General features: G+C 46.0%; 3 protein-coding genes across 6 annotated transcripts in view; 1 reads left to right on the forward strand and 2 right to left on the reverse strand.

The window, feature by feature from the left end:
- Positions 1–19,710, reverse strand: part of LOC120897898 (mucin-17-like) — a 44,937-nt gene extending 25,227 nt beyond the window's left edge. For 2 of the 3 annotated variants that reach the window (XM_040303084.1, XM_040303080.1), the window contains exon 1: positions 18,761–19,710. In XM_040303084.1, the coding sequence (XP_040159018.1) occupies positions 18,761–18,803 (43 nt within the window). In that variant the 5' untranslated portion in view covers positions 18,804–19,710. The remainder of the gene's footprint in view (positions 1–18,760) is intronic. The other variant, XM_040303081.1, reaches the window with a different exon arrangement.
- Positions 19,711–21,950: 2,240 nt separating this feature from the next.
- On the forward strand, positions 21,951–22,875 carry LOC120903810 (isochorismatase domain-containing protein 1). The gene is made up of 2 exons (XM_040313429.1): positions 21,951–22,082; positions 22,201–22,875. The coding sequence occupies exons 1-2, from the start codon at positions 21,951–21,953 to the stop codon at positions 22,672–22,674; spliced, it is 606 nt and encodes a 201-aa protein (XP_040169363.1). The 3' UTR covers positions 22,675–22,875.
- LOC120903778 (autophagy-related protein 16-1) overlaps positions 22,871–26,224 on the reverse strand; it is a 249,551-nt gene continuing 246,197 nt past the window's right edge. Inside the window, exons 4-7 of one of the 2 annotated variants that reach the window (XM_040313399.1) lie at positions 24,284–24,401; positions 23,955–24,216; positions 23,743–23,886; positions 22,871–23,443 (exon numbers count right to left, since the gene is read on the reverse strand). In XM_040313399.1, coding sequence (XP_040169333.1) covers positions 23,341–23,443; positions 23,743–23,886; positions 23,955–24,216; positions 24,284–24,401 — 627 coding nt within the window. In that variant the 3' untranslated portion in view covers positions 22,871–23,340. Of the gene's footprint in view, positions 23,471–23,742; positions 23,887–23,954; positions 24,217–24,283; positions 24,402–26,224 lie in introns of both variants that reach the window. The other variant, XM_040313391.1, reaches the window with a different exon arrangement.

The following is a 26,224-nucleotide window of genomic DNA, read 5'->3' on the forward strand; positions in this document are numbered from 1 at the left end:
GATTGTTTTGGGAACGTTTGTCCAATCAATTATGTCGTCGCTTTTTGGATGAATAGATATGCTGCTCTGCTCTGGGTAATGTGCCAGCAGGAAACGGGGTGCTGGCAGGATCCATCGGAGCAATGGGGAAAGTAAACGAAATTAACTATCCATAAACATACTAGTGCTCCGGTTGGGTCTGCTTACCGGTCATAGTGCCCTGTCGGGATGGAATTCCTCTGGCCGGTACGTTTCAATGAACGGAAGTCAATCGCGTTCTGCTGTGGCAGATTGCTCCTCTTCGCACTCTCGCTCATTAGTCCGGCAAGAGTAATTGTTATTTTAATCGCACCCGAACGCAATCAATTCACTTTGTCGCTCGTGAAATCAACCACGTTCACAGTTGATGCTTTTTTGGATGAAAGCGTCGTGCTGTGGTTTCTTGTTAATGTCTAAACTCATACGCTATTACGAGTAGTAAAGCGCATCCTTGAATGTCATTATAATAGGGGTGGCTACATTTACAACAATTGACCCATTCAAGTCATCCACCAGCTGTCAGTTTAACTCGACTTGACCACCAACATAGTGAGTGCTGGATTTGGACACGAATCAGTAACCATAAAGATTGAGCACCGTGTTTTGCCATGGCAGCATCATAAAACTGTAAAGTGTATGCAAACACACACACACACTAACACACTCATAAATAGCGTTGCAAATCAACCCTTAACCAACCCCGCACCCCATTCCATTGCATGGTTGACATTTGGAAGGGGAGCTGCCACTAGCAATCGTTCGGCTGACGTTTAATGATGATGATGAGGTTAGATCCGCTGCTACATAACATTGCATTGTAACTACGGACACGCCTGATGGACTATGACCACCCTTCTCCCTTCTATTTGCATGGTTTTAGCTCACACATACGTACACACACACGCACGCACAATCCACCCGTGTCCAGTGTTTCAGCGTCAGCAGTGTTGGAAAATTTATGCGCCACATTGTGGCCGTTTCGGGCTACGGACGCGCGGGCACACGCACAGTATCGAGCCACCGTGCGTCCTTGCTGTCAGTGAGCACCTACTATTTTTACTATCATTATTATTATTTTCACTTTGGTAATTCGGTTCGCGGCTTATCGCGACACTACGCCACCGTCTAATTACCGTTTAATAGTCCCGCCGTAACTGGGTTGTCTCGGTTTTTGGATATTATATTGCCACCGCCAACACCACCACCACCAAGCCAAGTCTAACATCACACAGAGACAGTTACAGACGGCGTGGCTCTCGTCGTACGCAGCTCATAAATATGCTTCTGCTGCAGGTGGTGGTAGTACACAATGCGGTTCTCGAGCGTGTCCGTTGGATGTATCGCCAGTCAAATTAGCCAACCAGACAAAGTTCAAGGTTGGCGGCGTGGTGCAGTGTGTGGTGCATGTGCATCAGCTATACTACCTGTACTGCGTGCTGAGTGGTTCGAGTCTTATCAGTGAAATGGAGGGTTCACGAGGCCTTGGCAAGAGCGCTACCCATCACGTGTGTCGAATTTCAGCTCTGTGCTCGGGAAAGCATAAATTACATGCGAGTGTGGATGAGGATGCTGGCTTTAACGATGAAAAGGTATTGATTGTGAAACTAGCAAGAACTGACTTTTTGCGGTGTCGTGTAACCCAGTACAGCCTCTTTATCAGCTAGGTAGGTTGTAACGCTCGCAACACATAAAACGAATTGGAAGTAGAACAAACTTACTTATCGTTCCGTTTGTGTTAAAAGTGGTTTCTGAGCACTTTATGCATATATGGAAAGAGTGTTGTTAGAAGCAGGATGAACAATAATGTCAGAACAAACGATGTTAACAGCATCAGTGTATCGAGTTAACAGTCATTAGAGGTGCACTTTCAATCGACCACTCATTAACGGAAGCCAAAGTTATCGGTCACAGTCCATTACCATAAGCTAATTAAACATAAGGGTTTCATTACACACATTTTCCTGCTTCTCCTTCTACTCGTCTACTTGTTGCAACGACCTGGTCAGGGTCCTTAGAGTATTACCTGCCAAGCTATTAGAGCTGCATTTGTATCACGTACGCGAATAGGTTTTGCCCTTGTAACGACAGGCACACGTTCCGGATGTAAAATCGAGCATTGTGTGGTCTTTGCAGCAGCCAGTGCGTCTACAATAAGACCACTGGTCGTGTTCTGCTATGTGTAGAGTCGTCATACAAAAAGTTTCCATTTCCATCGGTATGTTGAAGTGGGGGTTTCGTTGACAAATTGCAACTGTAGAGGACAACAGTAAAAGTTTTTCTTCTTCTCCAGTATCATCATCGGAACCAATCGTACAACCAAATAAATATCATATGCCGATAGCCACACAAATCGGTGCAGACCGTGAGCGTGGTTCACTGGTTGGATACAGTGAAAGGATCGCAACAAAACAATGTATCTGAACAACAGATTTCGATCGACTCCGACCGAACGCAAAACATTGCCAATCGCCGTCAAATTGGAAGAGAAAAAATCAATCAACATTTTATTCTACAGCACACACGTGTTCAAGCACCCACTGCCGTTCGATTCGGAGCCTGTTCGGAGAAGCTTTGTCCGAACCCGTTGCGGCTACAAATGTACAACCTTCAGCAACCAACAATCGCGGCGACCAAAGGCAAACCCCAAAAACAGTGAAGGAATGATACGAACCACTTGCTGTATGCCGATTTTCCCTGTTCCTTCCTGCTGCTTCGTGCTTCGTTCCGATGTAGTGCAGTTTGTTTGCCGCCAAACGAGGGTCAAACCCCGGCCTGTCCGCCTTAACCGAAATGCATTCTCTGCCGTTTGATAATGGAATTTGTTGCAGCAAAAACATGTCTACACTATCACACAAAACCCCGTTCTTTTCAACAAAAGGCCCCGGGGCGTACAAAAGGATACTTCGCCACATACAAACCGACCGTGTTGCACCCTAGCCCTAGCCCACCCAAACACGCGCGTAGAAAAGCGCTTATCCCCCCGATTGATACCCGGGTATTGTGTCCGTCCATTACTATCAATCCAATCGTCCCTCGCTCAAACGCTTTTCCATTCTCACCCCGGAACGTTTTTTATTTCCTATCGAAATACGAAACACCGAAAATAGTTTGGACACGGAAGCCCATTCGCTCTCCAAACATCGCTTCATGGGGAAATGGGGATGGAAAAGAATGAAACCACCACCGCGTGTGTGTCCAGTCTATTTGTGCGTTTTGTCGATGGGTGTTTCTCACCTTGTTTGATAAATCTATCACCGGTGCAAGGGCAACGACAACTTTCGCCGCTTTCGTACACGACGACGACCAGTGCTGCTGAGGGGTGATTTTGATTTCGAGGACTTCGATTGAAAATCGAAAATTGAGATTTCTCTAGTGCTGGGCATACACAGCGGCGCGACATTTGACCCTTTTGTTGAACCCCAGCTGTATGCCTTCACCAACCTGCTGTCCATTTGGTTTGCTCTCATTTTAGTTGAATGATGTGGTTTTCAGAATACAGTAAAACATATTTACCAGGTCCCATGTTCCATTCGTTTTATCAGGCAAATTCACTGTCACACCTGCACCATGATAAAAAGTTGGATATAACCTGATTTTCTGTGCGCTTTAGCCGGTGCCACATGAACATATTTGAGCTACTGACTTTGCGGATGAATGCAACAAACACACCTCTCCTCTCCAATTGTACACAAACAGCATCTACAATTCAAAGTTAATAACAGGACCTACTTCTTCATGGTGCACCATCTCCAAGCTGAAGCATCGAAGGTTGTCTTCTTAACATCAAAACAACCTGGCCTGTCTGTCCCGAAAAAACAACATCCGGAACGGGGAAAGTGTTGATCTTTCGGTGCAGTGAGAGACAGATTTCGACATTGGATCATTGCGATGTGGTTCGAAAGTTCGGCCAAAGCCAATGACTCTCACACCACACAACACCACCATCAACCCGCACCAACAGCAGTCTGTCTAAAAAGCTGACCTTTCTAACGAGTCTCTTCCGCCACTGTTTCTCGGGCCCAGGCGCGCCACCGGCAGTAGAATGCGAACCATCATCAAAAGAAGAATTCCCAAACAACAAACAACCAAAAAAGCTGCAAAGGGAGTGTAAGTGGAACTCGCTTCGGTTTGGGGTTCGGTCGAGTTCGAAAGCCGGGGGTGGTCCGGCCAACAATTCACCGAAGAGTTGTCGATAGCAGGCGAAGTTGTTTGCTGGCCGAGTGCAACGAGTGCAGCAGCAGCAGCCTAAACACACAGTAGAGTCTTTGCCCTTCTCCAAACCGGTGCGATATCGTTTGTGTGGCGCTCCCTTAGATGAGAATCACACAATGCAATGCGGTTCCGGGTTCAATTCATCAACGAGTTCTTTCTTCCCCATTGCCATAGGGAAAATCAGGTAAGGCGTGCGGTAAAAGTACCAACAAAAACAATCCTGTTTCCTGTGCGATCGTTAGCTTTACAGACCGTGAACAGAGGAGTTGATGTGCCCGAGGAGGAACCACATTCGACCAAGCAGAGACTGACGCTTTTCCCATTCTATCTTACATCCCCAGAGTTATCATCTTCACCGTACCGTTTCCGCTGTCGGAAAGATAACACACATGCCTCAGGTTGTGTTACACTCACACACACACACACAAACGCGCGTTCCTGTTGCAGACGATGTGAAAATCTTTTGCCGAAAAATTCCAACACACCACAAACAACCGACCCCGTTAAGGCGGGCGCTTGGTACGTTGCGTGAAATGTGTGTTGGACGGTAAAGAGCGTTATCCGTGTTTTTTTTCTCTCTAATCCCACACTAAGGTAATTCAACTTCAACCACGGTGACTGTCTGACGAGACCGAGCAAAAGGAGTAAAAGGAGACGCCTTGTCGCCCACGTAACAAGAAGAACTTTTACACGCAAGACAGAAGGTGCAGAAGGTGGGAAAATTCACAAACAAATGGACGAAAGAAAAATAATCTCAAAACGACTCGCCACAAGGATAAAAAAACGAAAGTTGTCCGTAAAGCAACAGCCTAGCGTACGGTTTAGAGACGCAGACACATAAACAAATGCTTTTTTTGTTCCTCTACACTGCCAGAAGAGCGCTTGGAAAACTTTTGAGGACAGTTTTTTTCCCCTGTGGGACTGTGAATCCTATTGCCCAATTTTGGGACGGTTCATTTTCCTTCCTTCTCCACCTTGTCATCACTCGTTCTACGTCTCACAATAAAAGCTGACCAAAGACTACGTCCGTTTAATTTTCTGTCAGCGCAGCGAGCTCAGTGCAAATTGCTGTCAGATTTTTTGGACGGTGGTACTTCTTTTGTTTTTTGTTTTTAGGAAGCTTACCCTTCGTCTACTAACTGCTACACACTATACACACACCTCGGTATTTGCTGGTCGTTGGTAGACGGTGGGGTAGTAATAGGATTTGCACCCAAAACTCCCATCAGTTATATTTCACACCATCAGCAACACACTATTATTCCTGCTGATGGTTCTGGCCGGAAGATACGACAACACACACCCACAAACCTACACCACCAACTCAAGCAAGAGGCCAGAGATCGGTGCCGGGAGATATGCAAAACTCGCCGCCAGGCAAGTAAAGCAACAAGAAAGGCGAGTTGTATGTGTTCATGCACCGCCTACAACACTTACAGCGCTGTCTAACATCACATGCCACCACGACGCTCGCAGGGAAGCTCGTTCGTCCCTACTGTGAGGTCCTGCCGTTGGGCACAATCTATCTTCCAGCTTTTTGGCGCTTGGTTGGTGCAGCACTCCGCAATAAATACGTGAAATCTCGGAGGCACACGCACCCCGCCAACCAGCAGTAATGAAACGCACCAGAGAGATTGGAGCGTATTTGCATTTGATAGACGAGACTCTAGGCGGCGCTCTCTCTCCCTCTCTCGCCACCGCAATCGCTGTAATGGTGAAGATGACGTTGACGACGGACGCCCGACAGGACCATATCGTCGCTGTTGAGAGAGCGATACGGAAGCGGAAGGTGGAAGGGAATTTATTAGGTGTTTTGTGGCGTAGCATCAGTGTCCGCTTCAGTGTTTTAGCGACCGTAAATCATTAGCGCACTGTGTGGGTGAGGAGTTTGTTCTTTGGTTTTACTTTCATCCGGTGGAAACGCTGAAACATCTGGTTCGAAACCGTTTCGCTGCACATTCCGGCACGGATGAGATGTGCAGGCATTTTGACAAATTGTAACGTTTTCCGTTGCTTCTCCCGTTCAGTAGGTTTAGGAAACAGGTGACACCACGCTTTCTTTTTCTCATGTAATAGTACAGTGCTGACAGACGAATGACTTGTTTTACAACCCCATCGCGTCTAGAATGCTTAACATAGTAACAACAAGTAAAGTTGTAATAAATAATTGTATTATTAATCGATGAAAGCATTCTCTAGAACTCATCGCCACTAAAGACCGCTGCTCAGACTGCTTGATGATGTTGGGGGATATCGGGATGGATGGACAAGTGCACTGATCACGCTAATTGATGTTTAAAATAAAGATTGATATTCACAAGACCTCTATTGTGTGGTCGGTTTCACACCGCGGCATCGTTTTAGACCCATTTTCTCTTCCGTTACACAGTAAAGCTTAACAAAAACCGTAGAATGCAAGTACAAAATGAAATCATCGATAGACACATCAACTGTCAAGGGGGGCAAAAGTAGACAAGAGTCATTTTCTGCAGTTTTGTTTTGATCTTACTTCCACAGCCCTTTCGTGCAATACAAAACATTGTGCTGTGATGCACACTAAAATGTGCGGAATCATGCATCAAGCTCATGTAGACCGTTTTTTTCCACTCGTTGCAGAAATAAAATACCGGCTAGGGATGTTTTTTGTGTGTGTGTGTGTGTGTGTGATTGTGCCGTCCCCAGTTGACAGCTTCATGTTTCATCACACACAGCGTGGCTTGTAATTGAAGGGAAAATGCCGTAAAGCAATTAATATCCCTGGACGGATCGGCTGTGCGCAGGAGGTCCTTTGTGCATATGAGTGTATGTGGGTGAGTGTGTGTGTGTGTGTCCCTGTATGGGAATGTGCGTTGAAGAGCGCTTCTGTAACATACAACAAGACCACGTACAAAAAAATAATCAATAAATGAATAGCTTTTGCAGAGGGCACAAAGGAGAGGTGCTCCAGTGCAAAAATAATAATAAAAAACCATCGAACGCTTATGCTGCGTAAAACACTATCACGAGGATATTAATTTCAATTTGCAAAATCGTTCATCTTCACGTAGTAGGCGGCCCACCGAATGCTGATAGTGTGTGGCTTCTGTGCATTCTTCCCGTGGGAAGAAGTGATACAACATATTGGAACTCATCATTGCCATGCTGCCCGCCCGAGCATCGAATTCTGCCGCGGGTGGACACCGGTGGCGGTTCGTGACATTTCGACCCCGCCGTGTCCCTGTGTTGCTTTCATTATTAAGCTTTTACTATCGTTTATTAATTTGACAACGATGACGACGACGTTACACAGAACATAACAGGATAAGAGCCACCTGACAGCGGCGTACCCGTCGCCACACGCTATATATAATTTGGCAGCATTAACACACACAAAAAAAACAACACGTTGGACATAACTTTGCATTATTTAAAAATGCACCATCAATAAACATTTTCCGCTGAACGACCCGGGAGGATCCCCGGGATGGTGGCTGGAGACACAAAGTAACCGAGTGCACACACACGCACACGTATTATGCATTTATCGATCGAAACCGGGGCAGCTCATCTTCCACTCTCAACACTGGCCGTTTAATTTTTGGTTTTGCTCTCGCTGTTTCGGCCCATTTCGAGGCAGCAGCAGCAGCCCCGCAAACGGATGACATTTTGGCACGCAAAACTTTTCGGACAATAATTCACACAGAAAAAGTCTACTTTTTAACCTGCCGGCAGGGAAGGACCGGGTAGTAGAGGGATTGGGGCAATAGGTTGGTAATAATAAATCATGTTTAACCCGAAAACCGGTAATTTATATACATATTCATGCAAGAAGCCCGCGCTACACGCGCACTATAATTGATAATTACGGCGAATTATGCATGCAGAATCGCTCGCCAATGTGTCAATACGGATGGTTCAGTGCAGCGGAAGTGGAAAAGTATGTGTGTAAAATGTTTGAAAAAAAAAATATGGAAATCTCGGGAGTGAGTGTCATTCCTGGTAAAAAACCTTATTCGCTTCATTTATGCTAAATAACAATTGCAATCGAAACTATTACTACAGCGGTAATGCAGACGTCATTTTTCATTCATTAAAATTGCTTTTTACATTATTTTTATACCAAGAACTTTCTGATTTATTGAAGCACGACATCTAATTAAAATGATAATTAACTAAACAGATTACAGACTAAATATACTAAACAGATCATATTGAGTTAATAAGCTTTCATATTTTCTTGCGAAATCTATTTGTTTTAGCTTGCAAAGTAAAAAGCAAATGGCTGTTATACATAGTACAGAATCGTTCTTTTGAATTTGATAATTTTCAATACTGAACTTATCCTACTGTGGGCTCATTTTCTTCCACTACATATTCATGACATTACAAACACGTAAAATTGCAATTTACGATACGATTTTCACAGTACACAGCTCTCCACTGTATGTGCATGAGACAGTAATGCCCTCCGGGGAGGGTGGCCGGTCATCACCGCTGACTCGTAAACGTCTAGACGGGTTCCTCCCAACTGATCCTAATGCTTCTCTCCCCTCACGACCAAAGGGTGCATGGACATACATGCGCAATTAAAGCGAACCCATTTCCGCATCACACTGGTTACTCCTTCTCAATCACCAACACACGCACACAAACATATGCTATGAGCAGGGAGTGACACAAAGCGCATGAAATGGTCCACGGACTGACCGTGCCGTATCGCGGATTTACTAACCAACCTGGATGAACACGACGACTATCGCTTATTGCCTTCGATTTATCTCCATTCGCAGGATCGATACAGCCTCGAATATCAAAAGGGGTATTGGAAATCAGTATCATCAAACCCAATGGCAGGAAGGATAATAGTGCATCCTTTAGACATACATTTGTCACACCTAGACGAAGAGGGTTACACTGCAGTCGTCGTGCCCGTGGATTACATGACGGACCGGACACACTAACTCGCACCCGCACTGCCGATAAGGGATCACCCGTAGCGACAGCAAATCCAATCATTCCAAGCTAATAATTCAATTTCTTCACATCACAAACGAATCTTGCAAACGAATCTTCGGCCCAATGATACAATACATGCCCTGAAATCAAACTTCCCAGCGTTGGTGGTCCGGAATTCCGTCCGGAAAATCCGTTACGATCGCAGGCAAAACATTAAGCTTGACGCACCGAACAAACGATGATGGTGAGACTCTCAATGATGCCTTTCGCTAAGCATTTGAAGCTTCGATTTATTGGCTAACCGAAAGCACTTCTAAAGCATCCTTGTGCAGTGGATCCTTTCTGTTTCTTCGAACGAAACGCTGAGATTGGGCGGAAGATAATGACAAACCCTGGGACGGATAGGAGCTCCGTTCGGCCGACTGGAGTGATTGTAGCAATCAATTTAAATCTAATTTTCCAGCACTATGGATGCATCTCAGCACATCCACGCACACATGCGATTTCATCGTAGTTGCGTCACCGATGGAATGCAAGGGCGAGAGATGCCCATCAGGCAGCAACGGAACCGGCTGTTCTGACTGGTCGGTCACGCATAAATTTATCCTAACCCAATCCCAACCCCAACCACACCAAGGAGCGATGGTGTCGGACTAGATCCTTCCCCGGATGGACGACACAGGAAGCGCGTATTCTCTCTCTCTCTCCCCCTATCTCTATTCCCTCATGCATTCACGGTTGAGGAAGTATTTGAACATCACCTGCAGCGGGATGAAGCGCATCTTTCGATCGACCGGTGGATGAATAATCATCACACGTTGTGCACTGGTAGCGAGGGGGACATATGCAAAAGCATCACAACCGTCACGTACTATTTACCTGCGCGCAGGCGATCGAACCTGTCACCCAGCGGATGTACTTTCCCTCTCTCTCGCCGTTACGGTTCCGGCTGGACCAGTCGGATAAAGCTAAGACGAAAACCAGCACGTCTTGTTCTTAGCGAATACCGCACGTCTTGGCGATTAAACACTTTACACCTTGGTCAAGCTCGGGAAAGTGCATATTAAGTCGTACATCGAACGGTTTGGCCCGACTGAACGAACGCACCGCACCAAGTTTATATGGAGTGTAATCTACTTTATTGAATTAATGTATGTGATTGGTTATTTGCGGAACCTGCTTGGCTTGGTGACTGAAACTCTCTCAGAATGCCGATTGAATGGTTCGAATGCAACAGGTTCTTCTCATCACCACACGAAATAAGCACCATTAGAAAGAAGTAACAGTTCGATTGCTTGTCGAAAGTCTGAGGGATTCAATGTTGAGTTCATTGAGTTAAAACTAATTAACTCAAAACAATAAAATCGCAACACAGTTCCAACAATGTCAAATTGATTATTATTCAAGAGTAGGCGTAGTTATCATGGCTCGGCAGTGACAATGATAATATATCCTTCCAAACTTAGTTTTGCCAGACCACCCCCGGACCCCGGTGTTTCCGGTTCGCATTACAGTTCATTAACGAGCGCGAGAGAGCATTGATATCGTTTATTCTGGCGCGCCAATTCGAAATGCACCAACCAAACACAGTCACGCTTGGTTCTAAAATCATATGCATAATTAAATAATCGAACTCCCTCCTCTCTTCCCTAGCGAATGTGGTGTGTGTTTGAGCCCGGAATTAGCGTTCACCTGCTTCCTTGCCCCAAACACTCCTCCTCCTCGTGCTGGCGTGCGGCGGTTGAAGTATGTGACTATTTTACGCTCAGTTTAAGCGCAGGGGGCGCCTAATAATCGTTTGACCGAAGCAGCAGCAAGGCAAATTAACGCGTGTCATTGGTTAGATACGTTTTGCGCGTTTATGATTATGATCTGATTCCGACTATTGTTAGTCCGATTCCGACTCCGGCAAAATCAGAACCACTAGTCCCGCCCAGAGTTAGAGTCGTCCAGAGCCGCCAGGAATCGTCCGGAATAGTCCGGAGTCGTCTGGAGTCATCCGGAATCGTTTGGAATCATTCGGTGTCGTTTGAAGTCGTCCGAAGTCGCCCTGAGTCGTCCAGAGTAGCCCGGAGTCGTTTAAATTCGTCTAGAGTCGTCCGAAGTCGTCCAGAGTCGTCCGAAGACGTCCAGAGTTGTCCGAAGTCATCCAAAGTCGTTCGGAGTAATCTGTAGTCGTCCGGTGTTGTCCGGAGTCGTCCAAAGTCGTCTGGAGTCATCCGAAGTCGGAGTCGCTCGAAGTCGGAGTCGTCCAAAGTCTCTGGGGTCTGAGTCTGCCGTAAGCATTTCACTTCCCGGTGTGTTTCACTCTGTCCCCTTCCGTTTGCACTTCATAAACATATTTCGGCCGACTCCGGGCGACTCCGGGCGACTCCGTATGACTACTGATAATGAAAAGCGGACCGACCTTCTGAAGTCGATTTCGAAATTTCTGTAGTCGGATCGGAGTCGACTCCTGATTTTTGTCCAGCTTTGCCCATCGCTGATTTCAATCCTTATGACAGTTTGAAACATATTGCAACTTAACAATGATGCATCAAAAACATCAGATAAACCTTCTACACCTCTGCCCCTTCTAAAAATACTATCCAAATTGTGCAGTAGTAGACCTTGGAAGTCAACAGCTTCACACGAAGCTAGTAAAAGTGTCCACCGAATATAGCACACACTTTCTTTTTCACCGTTTGCCGCTTTACCACCCCAAAACGGGTACACATGAAACCATCAAAACACGCCGTCCACCTTTTCTCTTCGCTCCCGTCTCCGCCGGCCAAAGCGCGGTGTGTATCGAACGGTGCGCGATAAAAATTATGTCCCTACCTACACTTCCGAGTGAAAGTATCTCTTGCTAACACAGATGCTAGCAGCCACACACACACATGCAACATACATGTGACCGTTCACCACTGTGGCGTGCATGTGTGTGTGTGTGGTGGGGTCTATTGCGTGACGCATAGCAACGGATGATGGCTGTGTTCCGGATTTAAAAGCGAACGAACGAGGAAAACTGAAACCAGCGTAGGGAGCAAGCTCACAAAAAATAACCTAGCACGACGACCGGTTTGCTTGTTGGGGCCTGTGGCATGCGCAACAAACAAACAAACACACCAAACCCCGGCCGCACAACAAGTGGTCCCACTCGGGAACGGCTATACACCAAACCTGTACCAGAACACTAGCAATAGCCTGCTGCATTTGCAATTGCATTATAAGGGGAGTAATGTTGGGATGAGCTTTTTGCCTGTTTTTTTTTTGTCAACTATATTGATACTGTTATATATAATGGAAATTTGTACCGAAATAACTGCATTTTTTTTTCTACCCCTTTTGCAGGAGCCCTTTGTAACACACGCCACACTCGAAAGAATGACATCAAATCATTAAGAACCACGCTTTAAGAATCACACATCTTCGTGCAGGCGCTTACAGAAGATGCTTGCAGTCTTAAACTTTACTCTTCCTTAGGAAACAAAGAGGAAATCGAAAAGAATCGCCCTCGTTCAAAGAAAAGGCGAAGAAACAAAATCCTGGCAAAATTGCAAAAACCCGGTAAAAGACGTAGCAAAAGTATGCTTCCGTAAAGGGCGCGGGGGGAAGAGCCCGGGCGCGACAAGATAAAGTAAGCCCACGGACACGTTTCACACCTCGTCCCCACTCAGCTCGGGATCCCACCCACCGTCACAACCTCGTCTTAAGTCTCGTGTCGTGTTGTCAGTGTGCTGCCGCTGGCGCGGTTTTCTTTTACGTCCTTGAGGGCATACCACCCTCGCTCTACCCCCTCCTCTCCATGGGTCTGCGTGGAAAGGGAGGCAGCGAAAAACGAAACCATGAATGAAACACACGTCCCAATATCCCTCCAGCTCCTTGCGACCTACTACTACTAGCGCGGCGCGGCCTTCGTTACGCCAGCAGCAGCACACAGCCAGCTGGTACGTTAGAGTAGGTACACGCCGCCATTCAATGTAAGTCGGAAGCAAAAAGCAGTACCCTTCTTCCGACACACACACACACACTCATACCCCTGCTGTTTCCCATCGACCACTCTGCACCCCCTCTCTTCCAGCAAAAACTCAGCGGGGCGCGCCGGAGCAAACCTTCTTGGGCGTGGAATGTGCCTTCACGCGCGAGATTCCGGAAACGATTTGCTGCGCTCTACGAGAAGGGTAATGTGGGTCAGAGATTTTTATCACTTTGGCAACTTTACCGTCGCCGCCGCCGCTCGCTGGGTCTATACAACAACGGGAGCCTTTACAGTGTTCGTGCCGGTGGTGGCATTACGACCGGGAAGTACCGAGGGCAACTGGAGCGCGTAAGAAGTTTTACTCCATCAGCATCAAAGGAGGGTTTTATAGTAGCAAATTGATCCCCATCATGCAGGCAACAATAATCACGCAATTCTAGAAAGAAAGTCCCCAAACAAGTGTATTATATTGTTTCCAGAAGTACAAAAAAAGCGTTTAAATTGTAGCAACCACAGTCTCTTCTGCCGATTTGACACTTGCTGACACACAAAGTGCAAAAAAATGATGCAACAACCACTCGACGATTTCAGCTGTTAATAATCCTTAACTTATTCACTGTCAAGGACTGTCCCTTTTACCACCAAAAGGGCACACACACACACCATCGACAACTCGCGCGGGAGCGTGTTGGGATAGGTCAGCCGGAAGAAAACACTCGTAAATGGTGTATTCCGCGCCCCACTGCTGCCGAAACTCCACCCAAACACTTATCCCCTAACCTAACACACGCTATAAAAGTGGGAGGGGGGGGGGGAGGGGGACAACGAGACCTGCCTCTCCTTTTGCAGTCAAAACAGAACCCACGCCGCACGCACCTGCCCGAAGGGGGGGACGTGTTACTGAAACACGGCCAAACAAAAAACGGGCGCTGTTGTTTGGCGTGCTGCTGCGGCGTTATGTTATTTATGCAACAATGTTCACAACACACAATCCCAACCATCGTGTAACATGGTGGTGGTGCTGTCTGTTAAAAAAAAACCCGCACCACCAACGTGCACGTTGAGCCGGCTGGAAAACAAAAAATAAGTTCTTTTTTTTTTTTGGAAAAGTAAAAACACAGCTACAACAGTTCTACCGGTTGTCAAGCGCTTACGTGCGAGGGGAAAAGAAATGGCACCAAAAAAAAAGTTGCTTTTTGGTACACAAGCTCATTGGGGAGCCTCCTGTGCGTGCATGAGAATTGATTTACATAGCCAAATATATGCGTTATAACTGAATTAGGAGCAATGGTTTACGATTGCTTGCACAGACATGCAAATGCAAGTGAGGATAGAGCCTTGCAATCATTCAATTATATCACTCAATCATTCAATTATAATTTTATTATATTTCGTTCATTTTTCTTTGCTAAAGGAACGCTATTTTTTACTTTTTAAACATATTTCGAGTGTAAGTAAGTAATTAAAAGACTCTAGAATAAACATAGAATCGATAATTTTGTACAACAGATATAATAACAAAGTAATTTATAACTATACATATGAATCAAGTTTCTTTTTACGATTATAAATTGTTATTTGAAAGAACCTGTGGAAATCGTTAATCCAATCAGAAGTGTTTTATCAGAGGAAAAATGATCAAGAGCGTCGAAAAAAAAACCTCAACACTTCAATCGGCACGTTGAAAGCTTGCACAAAACTTCAAATCAGTTTTAAACGAACAAAAATTATAATATTCTACATGCATTTTACTGCATTGATTCGATCCAAAAATAATTATCGAATGTCACTTCTGTTGTCCCCGTGAATGTGTGTGTGTGTGTTGTGTTTGCTTTATTGGCTTTTCTCTGGCCCCGTCAAGCCATTGAACTTGAGCTGAATGCTTGGGTCTGCTCTCTTGTCGGGGTGTGTGAGTGTGTGTATGTGTGTGTGCATATGCGCGGCACTGTCCACCACCCTTTACAAGTTGAAGATGTTTTTCGCCCGGTTTTGCGCGGCCCACCGCCACTAAACAAGTGGCCCAGAAAAGAATTGGCCACCGTACCTACTAGCACGCTAGGCTAGGGATTTCCCCGCTTGTTTTGGCGCACGCATTGACCCCGTGTTGTCGTCCGCCGTCACACATTGACCAGCCCTCCCACTGTGGCGGAGGTATGTGACTGTGTGCAGCACATGGCCGCATCACGAGCGTAATTGGCACACACCATGAGAAGCAAGCTACATATTTTTAGCATTTTAATTTAGCAAAATTACATCTCCTCCCCCATAGAGGGATGACAGAGAAAGAAAGAGAGAGAGAGAGAGAGAGAGAGATAGAGAGAAAAGCCTTCACCGAAGAGTAAAAAGACTTTCTTTTCGTGCCGGAGAGGGGGATAGAATTTTTTTGGTGCACAATTTGTTAAACCAAGCTTGAATTGTTTCTTTTCAAATTGGATTCTGGTAAGCCAACAGGAAGTAATTCATTGGAAAAGTACAAACTGCCGCACGATCAAAAAAAAAACATGCGTAGCCAATTCGAAGCACACAAATGCTACGAACAACACGCGACATAAGATCGTCGTCGATCATCACTAAAAAAAACAGTCAAGACAACTCCCACCACCACAGCGCACGCAACCACAGCACAGACGACAACGACGTTCGTGAAATGTGACAAATTCTAATTTTGTGCGTATTTTATTTGGCCACTTGAGCAAGAGACATCGACTTCTTCCTCTCAGCTTCCTCGGCACCGACGTAACGCTGTGTTTTTACGGTCGTTTCGGCGGCGATTTTTATGCTTCTCAGTACGCTTGTTTAACGTTATTTGTCGAACCATTTGGCACCCCCCTCCACCCGATGGCTGGTGCATTCCGTGCGTGGGCACGCATACACACACATACACACACAGTCAGGGGGAAGAAAACCCCCATCAACCGACAGCGATTAAGCGAAAGATTGACGTCACACAGAGAGCTGGGTCGGGGTGGCACGCGGTTTATCGAAAGAGCAAAAGAAGTGTTCGCTGCCACGCACCCGAGCATTTCGGCTGTGTGTCTTAGAACGCGGTGGCAACAATTTCTGCGACACTTTCCCACCGAAGACGTGGCTCGGGAACATTGTCTCTCGGTCGGCGACGACCCGGTGGGCGGCTTAGCTCACAAAATAGTACGACCAACATTTGGGTCAGTTTTATTGTGTGTCTCAAGCATCCCGGGGCTGGCACATGCACACTCACAAGACAAGATGTGGTGAATGTTTTTTGCTCTCATTGTGCATACCTTTAGCGCACTCATTCTTTTTTAGCCGCCAGCTGCAAGAAAGGGTTCGGCTTTTGTTATAACAAAAATCAACTAATCCCAGCTGCAACGGTTAATGGCCTTTATCCCATCCTCATTGCGGGTTCATCAGCACCGGAAGCATTGCTATCATGCAACAGTTTATGCTAGAGAAGCTCATTAGGTGACAAACAACGATCTGCTATGATCGCTACTAAACGGCATCGAAATGCCTTTGCACTAGCTTTGTCTAAAAAAAAAGGGAAAAAAGCAGAGCAGAGGCGAAAGCAAGTAACTGCAGGAAACTACCACAAACTGCGACGATTGCCTGTACAAACAAAGAATAAATCGCTTTTCGACACTGTTCGACCATTCGGGGTTTCTCGCTTGCTGCTCTTGCTGCGCGCTGGTGACATTTTAACGAGGGGATGAAAGCAACGCCCCGGGAGGAAACAGCCACTTCTACACGGTGGGCAAACGGGGACTGAAATCTTTGCCACTTTCCTCCCTAAACCCATCTTAGTGCCTCCCAAATTATGCTCGACGACCAGACACAACATGCACGCGCGCGGCGGCGGAGCACGTTTTCCCACGGCCCTTAATGTGTCGACGAGCGTGCGCAGGAAGAAGAGATTGTGGGGGGGGGGTTTCCGCTTTCGCATACTGCACATCATCATACACACACACACACAAGCACACAAACGACATGTTGTGGATCGGAGGAGCATCGTTTGTTTTGCCAGGGGATTGTTTATGTTATGTGCAGTGCGGGTTGATGTTGATTAATTAGCAGGAAATTGATATGTAGGATTTTAGTACCATTCAAGTACTAAATGAAATAAATTTTGTATGTAACGACAAACCACCAAAAACGATAGCAAATACAACTACAATCAGCAACAGACTATTTAACAAAAAACTGTTTTTTTTTTATCTTTTTCCATCAGTTTTATCGGTTATAATTTTGCTTGTTAAGGCTTTTGGGATCAACAGGCGCTCCTTGCTGGGCCATTGTTTGTTTGTGAGAGCGCACGGATATGAATTCTTCATCAAAACTCAAACACTCAGCAAAAACAAAACGATTTTCATACGTCTGCGCGATCAATCTGTTGAATTCCTGTGCGACTGTGTTGATGGTAATGATTCTGTGTTTACTTCAAGCCAACTTTTTAAAACAAACATTGGAAAGAAACGAAACGAGGGTCTTTGCTTTAGAAAGACAGCATCATGAATGATCTAAATATACAATCCAATCAATGAATGAACAGCACAAGAAACACCTTTTGGATATTCTGGACTGCCCTAGTTTGCTGTCACGTTGAGCATTCTAACCTAAATAATCGGTGAATGGGGAGAATATAGCGGTGAAGGAACGATGGAATAAAAATTAAAAAAAGACTAAAAACACATTTTCATAAAAACGGTTCGGCAGGTTCAAATATATGTAACTTTTGAGAGCGTTGTGTAATGAACGCTTGTTATAATCATGTGTGTTTTCCAGTGCTATGCTGTAATTGTTTTTACCTTCCAAGTATCGGCGTGTGTTAAGTATCGTTTAATGAGGCTTGTGGCTCACCATGATCGACGATAATGGCCCAAATGTCGAGTTTTTATTTGTCAAAACAACATAAATGCGTTGTTTTCTTTCCATCGTTCACTAACGATCGCTGTCCAATCGATCGGTTGGGTTTGTTGTTTGTTTGTGTCAATAATGTGAACTAATGCAACATTTATGAAATAGTTATCATTAACATGAAATTCCATTAAATTGATAAAATGGCAAGCAGCAACGTCCTACTGACCACCGTGTAACACTTGCATATTCTAATAACGCTTCAAATCATTTACCAAATCACGGCAGAGCAACGTGCGACACACGGTATGGATTACAATTTTTTTCTAACGTGAATGCAGACACGACAAAGAAAACACCGCGAGAAGCAGAAGCAAGACTGGGTGAGCCAGCAGTGAGAGAGTTTCCCGTGTCGCTGCTCACTATGATTCTCAACAATGCACGCACACTGGCGCGCGCCACACGACAAGCGCCACACAAAGAGTTCACCAACACACGCGCGCAAACGCATACACCACACGTACACACACACTCACACACCGTACACACGGGTCAGTCTCCGCCGTCACTGATTTGTTGGGACGAAGGAATTGGGCGCACACGCACAGATTTTTTGCTCGATCCATCACCATCCTTGCTTTGACTGGGCGCGCACCAATTCTCACCCGGCGATTTGAGACCATCATTTTTACGTTTACGTTGAAGGAAGTGTGGGAAATCGGGATACAGAGGGAATGAATATTCGAGGAAGCGGGAGCGGGTTTAGTGAAAGCAATAATAAAAAAAGAGGAAACTGATTTTCACCTTGCTGCTCACCTGGCTTGTCCAATGACTGCCGACGATTCATTGGCAAACGGAAGTCGACGCGTGGACGCGAAAGGCGCAGTGACCGCGGTTCTGCCCTGCACTCACGGGACAAAACACGGCCACGAACGTAATCACTGCACACGTACACAACTAATATTCACAACCATTTCGGCACACGCACTTTACACACACACACACACACGGACGCACGAGCGCGCACGCACACACACACAAACACAGGCTTACACGTACGACACACACACACACACTCGCTCACGCGTACACGGCGGATCCGCACTTTTGCCCGTGGCCGCTTCCTCGCTTACGCCAGTGCACTGTATCCAGGCTCAATTGGGCGAGCGTGAGCGAGACAGAAGGGGACTGTGCTGGGCAGCAGACAACACACAGGGTGAGGAATTGTTTTGCCGCCGTTTGCTACGATCGGAAGAGAAAAAAGCTGGAACCACTCGCCTTTTTCAGTGCACGATGCTACCGGACCCCGGTATCGAAGCTTTTCCTTTACACGAAACACGGCACACAATTTAAAAAAAAATATTCGTCGGTGGTTGTTGCCAGTGACGACTAATGGGGCCAAAAAAAAAACGACCCTCTCCCTTGTGTGCCAGGTAGCAAAGCACGTCTTCACCTTCCCCCGTACACCGCCCGTACGCTCACACTTCTACACGATGCTGCTGCACGTCGCGCTTCTAGGGCACACACATTTTCCGCACATTTCCACGCCACTTTTCTCGCACTTGTCACGCACGGAACCGGGCTACTGCACTCCCACCAGCTGCCCTGCACCGGGGGCCACTCGCGGGACACACTTTTTGCACGCGCAAGCACCGATAACGCACAAATTTTCGTATTTATTTATCGCTCGCGACGGACGAGGTAAATAAATGGCTGCCTTCGTCGCTAGATTTCACCAACACCAGCGCAGCGCATCCATCACGGCCACCGAAGCCACTGTCCGAAAATGGACGGCGACGGTCAGTGTGGCCAGATTATTTTGGCGGTTTTCGGTAGGCGCATCAACATTTTATCGGTAGTTTTCGGTGGGGGTTTTAATTTTTTTCGGTAGTTTTCGGTAGATTTTGAAGTGTTGAACGGGGAGCGGGGGAGGGGTAGATTTGGTTCATAGCAGTCACATAAGGCCTTTCTGAAATGTTGATCTGAAAATTGTACTAGGGATTCTAACCCAACGAATGATTGAGAAGCATATTTGCTTCTTAACTTTTAGGACTCCCTTTTTTTGGGGCTCCAAGTAGCCGCATAGGACATTGCTAAATCGAATGTGCTGTCAGCAGCTATGCCCATTATTTGGATGAATTGGTAAGTGTAATGATAACAAAACATAATAAGAGATTGTTTCTACAAATCCTGCATAATTCACTCTTGAATTAGTTTTGAACTTCTGGTTCTGGTTGAAAGTGATTTATATGGATGAAGTTTATGCATTAAGCGATTTGGGAAATGGTTATATGACTATTTGGTCAGTATTACGACAAAATCTGGGATTTTCGGAAGGATAAATGAAAAATCGGTAGTTTTACGGGGCTCATATGTAAGTCGGTAGGCATATCCAAAATCGGTAGGAATACAGATCTATCGGTATTTCTGGTCACTATGACCACGGCTTCGAACGCGGGGTAATTTTTTCGAATTACGAAAATTTCCCAAATAGCACTGCGCCAGGGTATGCAGATTGGACATTTGGGTTTACATTAGCAACATTTAATCCCGTAAAAATATGAAAAGTTAATTAAATACAGTGCACGACTCTCCGCAAATCGCTACACGTCTAGTGCTATAAATAAATACTTCACTGTTGAAAATATAAATATTTTTCGATAATCACAACGGTTGATTCATAACAAAATTTAAATTTTCGAACATGGAAATCCGTTTCTACAATCTACATGATTCACGATAAACTCCCAAAACATCAATAAAACTGAACAGTAGAAGAAGAATTGTGAGACGGTTTTTTTTATAGAGCCTTTGAGCAGATTGGTTTCATTTGCATTGAAAAAAGATTCAAACATTGATAAGCTTATTAGACAGTGGAAAATACTGTCGCCTTCGTTTTGTATTTTTCTGTCATAATGCAATGGACAGATAACTATTGGTTTGGAAATCGAAATTCGGCGAAATTCGGCATGATGATGACAATACTTATTATCATCTTATAAGCCTTTAAAACTTAACACACACGATGAGCCACAAGCAAAACAACTCGAACAAATGGCGTCCCCACAGTTGAAAAAACATAATTGAAACGTGTTTTGGCACGATTTCGTGTAGTATAAAGAGGACAAAAACATATTATTTTTGTATTTGTATTTTTGTAGAGCATCTCAACTGTCAAATACACATTATTTGAAAGAATACCTGCATTGCAGACCACTTACTCACCTTTCCTGAAAATCATTCATTTGTTTATCTGGGATTGTTGAAAATATGACGAATTCATAAATCGGGCGAAGGGTCCGGCTCCTTTCTGAAAATGTCTTCCAAAACCAGGGAACTTTAGCTAGTTGTTCTTGGCATGAAGTGAGCCGAGAGCAATTCCTGATTTACCCAATAGCCCATTCGACTTCACAAAAATATTTCCTGAAATTTGAACGCCTGATATAAGCCACAGTGGTTCATATGGTTTTCTGGGCGGATCAGTTGGTCGCATGATATTTTCTGTTCTGCGTGAACGGTCTCTCAATTGCACGTCCCCAGAATCGTACGCTGCCGTACGTGATTCCTAAGAGCTACGTTATGGCTGACCAATGTTTCTTGCGTGCGAGGGTCTACTCGTTCAGAGATCGCATTTACACTGTCCTGATGATTTCTGGAGATTTATAAATCAGAAATTTCTAAAGATACACGAATCATGGCGATATGATTCGAGGCTCAAATCATGCATCATTGTACATTCAAACAAAAGAATCATTAAGAATGATTCAGTACAACATTACACTAAATCCAAGGAATTTAGAGAACTAAACAAAATCCAAAATTTTCTTGCTCTGTGTCGCTGCGTAGTTTTCCAACAGCACAGACTGCCGCCTCAGCTCGCCTGCCTGACAGCATGAAGCGTTTGTCGAAGCGTTTCGCGTTGTCAAACCGGCAAACATTCGCGTTATTTGCACGGCTGCGGTAACAAATATTTTGTTCTTACATATCCACCACCATGGCTCGCCAGCTGACCAAACTCGGTTATCTCGATGTGAAGAAAACGTTATTTATGCTGTGCGACTTGCAGGACAAGTTTCGCCCCGGCATGAAGATGTTCGATCCAGTGATCAAAAACACTAGCAAACTGGTAAGGGGTCACCTTCGGCACGGCGCCACGAGCCGTAGTTTCGCTTATCGGGTAAACACTAATTAACCACCCTCCCTCCTCCCCCCCTTCCCATGGGCTTTGCTTGTTTCGTTTTTAGTTGCAAGCGGGCAAAATACTGGACGTACCGCTGATCGTCACCGAACACTATCCGGAAAAGTTGGGCCGCATCGTGAGTGAGCTGGACATTTCGCACGCCAAGGGCGTATACCCGAAGACGCTGTTCAGCATGATGATACCGGATGTGCAGCGCAAGATCGAGGAACTGTACGGGGCGCAGGGTCCCGAGACGGTGGTACTGTTCGGGCTGGAATCGCACATCTGTCTCGAGCAAACGGCCATGGATTTGCTCAACAAGGGCTACACCGTGCATGTGGCGGCCGATTGTTCCGTTTCGCGCACGCAGGAGGACCGAAAGTTTGCGCTGGAGCGCCTGAAGCAGTACGGATGCTTTGTGACGACGAGCGAAAACGTTATCTTCAAGCTGATGCGTGACAAGCAACACCCGGCCTTTGATAAGGTGCGCCATCTGGTGCGCGACCCATCGGTCGATACGGAGCTGGCTAAGCTGTAATGTGTGGGACCGGTTCGGTTCGAGTGATTGACATGATGAAAGGGCACCCTTTTTTAGGTGTAAGAGTAGGCACAGCACGGAACTAATGGTTTGGGATGCTAAAGTGATAGAAGAATTCAAAATTCATAGAGATTTCGGTAGGGATTTTTTACACAACGGATGCATTTAAACAAAGTTACAGTAAAGTAAATGGTTATTCAAGTTTTTTTTAGTAATGTTTTATTACTTGCAAAAGATCCAGCACGGTTGAACGGAAGTGGTAACAAACTCACCATCCCCGTTCGGCAAAAAGGCCCTTGTGCTTACCTAATTGTGTGTTTCGATGAATAGTAGGGAACAGTATGAAAAGGGAAAAGAAGAAACCGATTGAAAAAAAACACGTAAAAAAATCCGAAGCAGCCGAGAAGGAACCAGGTTCCGTCGCAAAAACCACAGCAGAGTAATCTGACCCAATGAACGAACATATTAACAGACATCGGAGGTCACGAACACGGACGATAGTAGGGAAAACAGTAACAGCAACCGCCAGCAACGGCGCGCGAACGGTGGTGGGGGTGGTGTTGGCGTTGTGCCATCCCGCAGAACTGCCGCTTCGTCCGTTCCAGGCGCTGTCGACATCAGCCCGTCGCCCGTCGGCGGTACCGTCGTGGCTGGCTGGGGGCTGGGTTAGGCGTTCGACCAGATCGTACACTTTTTGGCCCGATCGACCGAGGCCAGCGTGGAGCTGAACGGGTGCCAGCTGACGGCCGTGACGGCCGCACCGCTTCCACTGTGAAAAAACCAATTCCGGTCAGTACTGCTCGTTGGCGCGGGATAAGTGTACGTGTAGTAGCGTATGTACACGTGGGCGATGGATGCATTTGATGCGCGCATGCACATGAGCAAAGCGGGTGGATGACAAAGAGAACCGAAAGGGTGTGATAGCGAAATTATTGTAGCATACAACTAAACAAAAAAAGGTTCCAATTTCTACGTACTAGGACGGGCAAGGGGAATAGGAAGCTGAAAATGATAAACTACACTACCACCACCAACACCGATAGTAAGGTGAACCCTTTTTTCACTCACTTGGGATCCTTCAGCACCGTCTCGAGCGGTCCGTTAATGTTCCAAATGTACACCGAACCATCGGCCGAACCGGCCGCAATCCGTGAGCTCGATGGGCTGAACGCCACCCGGGACCAGTCGCATCCAACTTTAAAATTATCGTTACTAAAAAGCCAAATTCTTATTAGAAAAAACAAACGTCCACAGCAGCGGCTACCAATACGAAAACCTACCGAAATGTGCGCACGATACGGTTCTGGCGCAGGTCGAGCAGATTGATCGTGTCGTCCCGTACGCAGCTCAGCAAAAACTTCCCATCCTTGGACAGGTCGAGCGAGGTAATTTTGCCCTGCAGCGGTATGTCGTTCGCCGTACAGTCGGCCGTCCGCACGTCCCAGAAGCGTATCTTCTTGTCCACGTGACCACTGATGAAGGAGAAGCTGTCCGTCGTGACTAGATCGTTGCAGCTCGAGCCAGCAAATTTCGTCTCCGTACCTGCAAAGGAGGGGGTGAAAGTGTTTTTTTAAAGAACTTTGCTGCATGCGGCAACAACCACACTTACATGAACGATTTTTGAGGTCCCATATTTTGAGCGTCCGATCGTGGCTGCCGGTGACGAGGAAGGCGGAACCGAGGAACTTCGCCGCCAGCACCTTTCCGCTGTGTCCGGTTAGGGTGTGCTGTGGAAGGAACGAAGAAAACAGGTGACAAATTAGTAACAATTTATGGTACAGAAAATCAATCGCACGCTTATTATGGTTTGTTCGTGTGATGTAGAGTTATGATTTGTTTACACGCTTTACCGTTTGGTTCGAATACATGAACTCTAATTGGGACGCAACTGCAACTGCTGCCGCCAAGTTAATCAAGAAATTGAAGTAACTTGTAAACTATTTATTAGACGCTTAATCCCCCGTTAGGCGCTTTCCTAGCAGCATACGCCGATACGCGAAACCTGAACCTGTTGCACACGATACGATACATCAACGGCACGATGATATCATTAATTTCACATTTATTCAACGCATTCAACATTTCTATTTGCACTCGTTTACCTTTTCTTTATTCCTTTCACTGCAGGACGGGACCGGTGCTTGCTAGTTAGTTGCCATGGATACGGCGTTATATGGAGCAAATCGATTTGAACGTTTGGTGTACGGCGGATTGCATACCTTGAGGAGTTTATCTATCAAATTGCGTTTGAATTTAGGTTGATGGCGACGGTGAATTTATTATGAGCTGAAGTGTAGCGCGTAATGATCGTCTGTTATTGATTAAAAAGTTAAAGGAAAGCCTAAGTAATGTTGAATAATTGATTTAAACAAATTGATGAAGAATTCTAGTTAACCGTTTCACCCTTACGCTCCCAAACGGTACTTCACCCCTGACGACGGGACATATGTTTGCTGCGCAAGAAGCTCCCGTACCGTACGCAACCTGGCACGAACCCGTTTACATTCCGTGCGTAATCTCTCACCCACTAACCGAGGAGTCATTGGGACGCGAGGTGGGCATATTTGCAAAAGCTTATGCTGACACGTTTTCTCATTCACCCTCGATAAATCGCAACCGCAACATCCCTCAACTCCCCCAAATCAACCCACAGCTAGAAGAGCCCCCGCGTTGTTGTCTCCACTAGTGGGCCCGTAGGTCTCCCGGTTTGTGGTCCCCTTTTGCTGGTACTGCATAATTATCGCACCGATGCACCGATGCATCATACCCGTGGTGGAAATGGGGCAACGGGGAGGGAGAACGGTTTTTGTAGAGCATATGTTTCCCCTTTGCCGCCCCGCAACCCGCTCCACAGACGGGGCCGGATAGTGTGATGTCATAAATTTGAGCAACACTTTCCTGTTCATCCGTTCGCCGGCACTTTGCGTGGCATGCGTAACAAATCAGTGCGTGTGTGTGTGTGTGTGCGTGCGCGAGTGCGGCCTCAATTTATGTCTTATCGCCAAACTCCTACCACCAACCTGCATCAGGAAATGTGGCACGATTGCACTGCTGCCTGTGTTTTTTTTGTTGTTGGTTGGTTGCTGTGTCGGTGGGCGTCCTTAAAATAAACGGTAAGCCTTTTCCCGTAGGCGGTCGCGGATGGTGTCGGATGGTTGGCCCTCGATGCGAAATAGATTACCCCGATACCACGTGTGTCTGTAAAGCATTCAAGGGTGATTGCCAGCCTGCATTAGCCAACCGGGTTCGGAGGCAATTAAGATGAAAAATGACGCGAATTTAGTCGATAATGTGGCAAAAGGAATTTTGCTCCATCGACCAGTATCGATCAAACGAAGCGATTGGTGTGGCAATGGTGGGCATGTTTTTGTTTGTAGGCTTTAGTTATGTGTTCAAATGTCGATGAAGTAAGTTAAAGTCTAATCAATATCAATTAATGTTTGCAAAATTATACAAAAAAGGACCTCTTTCGGAAGAAAAAGATTGTGAGATACTTTCTTTCCATGAACACCCTATAAAAGGAAATTATTCAAGCTTGCTTGCAAAAATT

The sequence above is a fragment of the Anopheles arabiensis genome, chromosome 2, assembly GCF_016920715.1.
Source record: "Anopheles arabiensis isolate DONGOLA chromosome 2, AaraD3, whole genome shotgun sequence".
NCBI lineage: Eukaryota > Metazoa > Arthropoda > Insecta > Diptera > Culicidae > Anopheles > Anopheles arabiensis.

What these genes read in the sequence shown, in the direction of transcription:
- LOC120903810 (XM_040313429.1), top strand. Translation starts at nt 21,951, where the DNA reads ATGGCTCGCCAGCTGACCAAACTCGGTTATCTCGATGTGAAGAAAACG. An exon ending in TCAAAAACACTAGCAAACTG is followed by an intron (nt 22,083 to 22,200) that starts GTAAGGGGTCAC and finishes TTTCGTTTTTAG; the next exon opens with TTGCAAGCGGGCAAAATACT.